This window comes from Limulus polyphemus, unplaced genomic scaffold, assembly GCF_000517525.1.
Source record: "Limulus polyphemus unplaced genomic scaffold, Limulus_polyphemus-2.1.2 Scaffold2530, whole genome shotgun sequence".
In the NCBI taxonomy this organism is placed as follows: Eukaryota; Metazoa; Arthropoda; class Merostomata; order Xiphosura; family Limulidae; genus Limulus; species Limulus polyphemus.
In genome coordinates this window covers 130675-137127 of record NW_013668140.1, presented here as the reverse complement: position 1 = coordinate 137127, position 6453 = coordinate 130675, and the positions used below count along the sequence as shown (strand labels likewise).

At 31.1% G+C, this 6453-nt stretch overlaps 1 protein-coding gene across 2 annotated transcripts in view; it reads left to right on the top strand.

Annotated features, from left to right (window-relative positions):
- The first annotated feature begins 2611 nt into the window (after positions 1–2611).
- LOC106467215 (NAD-dependent protein deacetylase Sirt6-like) overlaps positions 2612–6453 on the top strand; it is a 30596-nt gene continuing 26754 nt past the window's right edge. For both annotated transcript variants that reach the window (XR_002612379.1, XM_013927543.2), the window contains exon 1: positions 2612–3013. Coding sequence is in view for 1 of the 2 variants with exons in the window: in XM_013927543.2 (XP_013782997.1) it covers positions 2948–3013 (66 nt within the window). In the remaining variant the exon portion in view is untranslated. The remainder of the gene's footprint in view (positions 3014–6453) is intronic.

Here is a 6453-nt window from a genome sequence, read left to right as displayed (position 1 = left end):
GGATAAAAGATTTGATTTGATAGAATCACATGGTGGAAAATCTATCTGAGAAGTCTCACTTGTGGCCTTCTCAAGAAGAATTTGCTTCAAGTTTTTACCTGTGCCAAAATGGTCCTGACTTGTTTTGGAAATCAATTCAGGTTTCTGCAAAACAGCAAATCACCAATCTGTTATATTATTAAGACATTCAATTTTCTACTCTTTTAACAAAGTGGGCCTACTGGATTTACAGTTTTCTCCATTTGGAAGTTTCATTGTAGTCAAGCAGTCTTCACAATGTTTTTTAGACTTCACAATTGTATTCACGCAGTAGCCCCCTAAGTATGCAAGGATATTAAGTTCAGCCTCGGTTAGAGAGAGGTTAGAAGAAAAGTGAACGAAAGTTTCATTTATTTCTTCTGACCCATCTGCTCATCTGTATTGGATGGTTGCTTGTTGAGAAATTTGGCAAGGTACTCTCTCCCATCTTCTTGATGTAGGTGCTTTCAGGTACTATGAGACAGTAAGAAACTTTAGAGAATTTTTTAACTCAAGAGCAGTTGGAATTGGATTTTTGCTTCTAAAACAACCAAATACATTTTCGAGATAATCTTGTGTAAAACGTAAAGTTAGCACAAAATGAAAACCATCATTGAGGATTTCTTCCTGAATATCAAATATGGACTTAAGAGAGAGCAGTATAACCAGTTTGAATTGGTTTCCACTGACCTCTTTGACCTACATTCATTTTTTGAAACACACCCAAGGCTAATTCCAAGTGAGATATTGCTTTCATACGGCCCTCAGAGTAATGTTCACTTAACGCCATTACATTTATTACAAAGATCTGTTTACCAGACCGTAGTGAGGCATGATGGATCATAGCCCTCATACTGAACAAGATATCTTAAGCCTGAACTTACAGAGTTACTGAAAAAAACCAATGCCTGTGACACCTTCATTTTATCAAAGTGAGCTGGATTAAGCATAATTTTGGAGCAAGTCTTAGGTCTTTATGCTCTTGAAAAGACGCCAAAGATCTGACATATTCAACATTTACACTATTGCCAGGAAGTCGAAACTTTTAAACAATGTCATTAGACAAAGTTACCAAATTACCAAGCCTGGCACTTATCATGTTCTTAATGACATGAGGAATATAGAAAATGAAGAAACTTCCTAGATTGACATGGATGTGAAATTTTGTTTACTATGTGACCGTACTTGGACCGTACAGACCACACCAAAACATGCTCACATAGCTCTATTTGAACTTTCCATATCTGAAGTAACAGCAATAACTTGTAAACCAATTGCATGAGGCTTTGTGATTAGATCCAGAGCCAATGTTTTCAATGTAGAACCTTCAACAGCATTCCCAGTTAAGTGGTAAGCTACTGTTTGTTTCCATCATGTGTTAATGCCACCTAACATGAACACTAGAGCATGTGTAGCAGTACCCTCGTGGTCTGGAAGAGCGACATTACCCTGAAGATAGCTACTGCCAGAATCATACTGCATTCCAGTTTTGATAGACATTTCATCAATGGTTAGACAATAATATCTTTCAGTTGGTGTCATGTTTTTCACTCTCAGTTTCATGAAGTCCAATACATCTATAAAAATTCCTGGTTCAAGGGAAACCACTTCCATTTTCCTCCTCAGTGTCCGCATTGAGGGAAATGGCTGCCCTCGCAACAATAACAATTGATATCCTGTTGCCCCACAAGCAAAATGTAGTTGAAGTACTTTCTTGACTGCGTTTCTTGACCACTTATAAGTTGTACTTTTGCTTAACATACCATAATTGATTATGGTTAAACATTTTCAAAAGTCTGCACCCTTGTTTGAGCTTGGCCTTCTGAATCCTTCTTTTCCGTCTCTTCTCTCCGTGCATAGTTTCTTCTTTAAAATGATAACCACACAACTAATTTTTTCAGGGCTTGTTTATTTGGTGCTGTTTTGATATTTTCCTGTATGTCGCCGAGGGACTAATGTTCAATGTTCTCAGACAAACCAGGTACTTAATATTCTGTGGAATCTGTTGCAAGTAAGAAAATAAAATGTCACTTAAGCAATAAATGATTTTGGACAATAGCTTTGGTAATTAATAACTTCAGAACTTCCTCGTTTTTCATGATTTTTTTGGTGGGAGAGGATTAAAGTAAACGGGAAATTTCGCCGGGGATTTTTTCCTATGATTTATTTTGTAGACTGAAAGGGTAAGACCGATTATCATTTATGGTTCATATAATGTGAATAATACCATTGGTAATTGATCAATTAGTTTCATTGACAAAGCATGAATGTGATACTTACTACTGCCTACGATACCGACATTATTTGACACATTTATTTTACATAGGCCGTCAATTGTACTTACAATCATTGAAGTTTTCATATTTAATATGTTAAAAAAAACTGTTCAAAAATTGAACCCCTTCCATTGAAAAACAGTCCAATAGTTGTGAGGGGTGTGTGTTTTAGGTAGGGGGCTCGACCTACCCGGTACCCTGGTAATTATAGCTCAAATTATGTGCACTGTTCATTTTTTAATAGTATTTTTTTGTATGTTTGATTACAGAGGGCACTGCTATGGAATAGCTCTTTCTTTCTCTATTACTATAATATTTAAAAAGATGAGGCTCTGCCTTTTATTTTAAAAACTACATAGTTTCAAATCGTAGATAATGTTTTAACGAGAAGCTGTAGCATTTTGAAATACATATTTTTAATTTCACAATCATTTGCTTTATAATAACTGATTATTTTTAACTTAAGGACTTTATAAAGGCGTATCGTAATTTTCGTTTTTAAATTGTAAGTTGTAATCATCTGTCAGTGTCACTTTGTGTCAAATGCGAAAGAAGGGAATCAAATTTTCGCCGCTGTCAAACCAAAAAACGAGTGCTTAAGCTACTAATACTAGTACAAATAGTATTTTATTATACCAATTTTACTTTTTAGTATGTCATGCAGTTACGCAGATGGTTTGTCACGCTACGAAGATAAAGGAATATGCGGACTACCTGAGGTATGTAGAACAGTAAAACTAAATAAAAGAAACTGGTTTTGTATAATAGTTGTGTTACACTTACAGATGTTACATGAAGTATGTGATCTGCTCGAAAATGTAAAATCCAATTTCGACAGTGCGCTATTTTTTTTAGTATGTTACTCATCCTAGCCCGTACTGCTGGCTAGGTACTATTTTTACAATTTGTCACCTTTAAGTTTTAATAGCTTTATCATAAATAGACAAAAAAGTATATAGTTATGTGGAATGAAAAGTATAAATTATATTAATCAAATTAACACTAACAAAAAAGGATAGAATTTAGAAATATCATTATATTCTATAGTTACCTGACAAATTATATTTATCTTTAGCTAAGATAGCTTTATTTTTGACAGGATAGTTGGCTTTTGGGATGGATTGCCTTTAAATGTAGTGGATGCAGTTAATTTAAGGGAAAGCTTGATAAATATTTGAATAAGGGCTAGTTTTTAGTGTTTTGTTTTTTAAGAGTTTAGTGTAATTTAGTAAATCATTAAATGTCATATTTTTGAAATGCCAGTTAAAAAGATTGCAAATCAGTTAACTTAAAATGTAATTAAGCAACCATTTTCTTTCTTTCACTAATCTTTAGTGACTTTATTTCTTTTAAAGCAGTTAATTCATAAATAAATTAATCATCCCATATTTCATTAACCTATTTTCTACAAAATGCTTTAATATCTTCTAAAATACTGTGTTCATAATATTCAGTAACACTAATGACATTTAACATAACTAAGACCAAAGTTTCTAAAATCAGTGTGTGTGTGTATATATATTTCACAATTATCTGTATTACATCAAAGGTAATTGGCATCACTACAATGGTACAAGGGGCTAATTTCTCATCAAATATGGCTAACTTGAATCTTTTTATGCAATTTATTTATGAATAAAGTAGCAAGTCCTGACAAATATGTGTTTACTTTCTGTTACTTTGAGGACTTAGTATCAACTTAATAATCCAGAATTTAAACATTCTGAAATTTATCCTGAACTTGAATTTAGTTTTCAAAGCACTCTTTTTTTTTCAGGTATTAGCTTTTTAGAAAAGTGTAGTTGGACATATTTGATAAAATAAGATAATTTAATTTCCATCTTATGACTGCTCTCCCCAAATAATGTGGTGCCATTAAAAGGTATAATAAACTCACAAATTAAAAGATATTTAATAGTCTGTAGTAAAAGCATTTTCTTCACATATAATGTAGAGCTATTAAAATATTATTTTATTTAATGACTAAGTAATTTTGAAACTAATAAAGTCTTTAAATTATTTTATAATAAATTCTATAACTTATCAGAAAGTAAATATTTTACAAACAATTTGAATGAAATCATTTCTCACTTAAGTTTTTAAAATCTAGTAGCAACTGGACCCGGCTCAGTTTATCCACATTTGCTTGAAAGATTAGGCTTTTGTTAAGGAAGGAGGTAGGGGTACCAGAATTACTGAAATGGATTTGTACTTTATAACATCATGTATAATATTATAATACTAAAATTGCAGCTTCGTGTATTATTAGAATTATCATGGAAATATTATGATATTTTTTATTGAACTTGAGGGCAGGTGATGATGTTAGAATTCTATTTTTATATAATTGGGGATAACTGTCATGTCCACAACTAACTATAGATAATGAGTAGTAGTGGGATCTAGAAAGTTATGAGCTCTAGCATCTAACCCCTTATTGAATCTGTAGCTTGCTTTGAAGTTTTGCAATTGTTAGTTTAATTGTGACTGATAGATAGGATATTGTCAATGCTTTTACTTGCATTTATACTTTTGTGTAAATAGTATAATTTTAATTATTTTGCTACAGTTTTGCAGGTGCATACACCTATAATACTAAAATTTTATATTTTTATGTATATGATGTTAAATTTTGATAACTTTATCATTACCAACTAATTCATTCAATTCATATCCTCACATCCATAGCATGGCCCCTCTATGTCCAAGAAATTTTCTCAGCACTATCTAAACTTAGTTTAAGCAGTTCCTACTTAAGTAATTTAAAGTTTCTTCAAACACACTATTTCCTGAATGGTTTAGTTGAAGCCTATAGCATGCAGACATCTCTTCCCCACTGTCAATCCTGTCCCACAAACCTACCCAGTTCACTTGTTGATCTACTATATCTCTAATAATATCTTATTTAATCCTTGTATCTTATTTAAGCTATTAATATGGAGAAAAACCTCATACTATAACTACTGTATTTGTAAGTTTGTATCCTTAAAGCTCTGAAAGAGCTTTTTGTACAAGGCTGTTAACTTTTCAAAGTTGACATTACTTCCATCATTAGATCAAGTATTCACTATAAACAGAGTATCTATCTTACTTCTTGCCTCTAGAAGTGACTTGAGTTAGGTGTTTGAAATTGCTAGAGGCTTGGAAAAGCTGCATACAGGTGGTCTGTTTCAATGGTTGAATGAAAAGGTTGGAAATGCAAACTTGAAAAACTATGTGACTTTGTAATTTCAGTATCAGAATAAGTATATGTAAGTATGTTTGTATCTTTGTTATAATTATATATTTTCTCTCTTTAGTTATAAAGTTAGAGAATAATTGTCTGATAATTTGTTTTGTGCTATTAGTATAAGTTGTTCTAAAATATTATGATTAGGTACATGGTTTGGATGCTTTAGTGGATTGGAAGGGTTGCCTTGTTAGGTAGAATAGACTTATTTCACCTTGCACATTTTTATTCTTTGTGATATATATAGCTAAGATTAAAAAGGAAACTAATAATAATATAAAAGGAGAAGAAATTATTCATTTCATAATGCATTACCCTGGAGTTAAAGTTAATATCAATGATATCCAAAAAGAATTGGAAAGAATTTCAGATAATTTCAGGTTGTCTTTGTGATGATATGATATGTTTATTTTCAAACTTAGCTTTTAGAGTTTTATCTGAAATTCTTTTTGGATATCATACAAGGAAACAAATATATTTTGCTGAAGGAAGTGATTGATAAAGATGAAACAATATACAAATGACTTAAGAAATATTTAAAATAAACTCTATTTATTACTATTTAAAAGAAATAACTAAAACCACAAATACATAAAAGTACCGGCTTCATATCATCCAAGATACTCTTCAGTTTCTACAGTAAAACGTTCTCGAACAAGACCTACTTAACAATATAAAAACTTCCTGCATTTTTTTTACCTTAAAGCTTTATATACATTTTAATATGCTTTTAAATTCATTAATAAAATACTTTTCATAAAATTATCTTTTCACAAGAATAACAAAATGGAAATATTTGGAAAAAATATTCTTCTAAAGTATGATATTTTGCAATAATATTCTCATTAATGTGTTTGTTAACAGGTAATGGGCTATTATATGCATTTCTGACATGAGATTTATGTATATATATATATATATATATATATA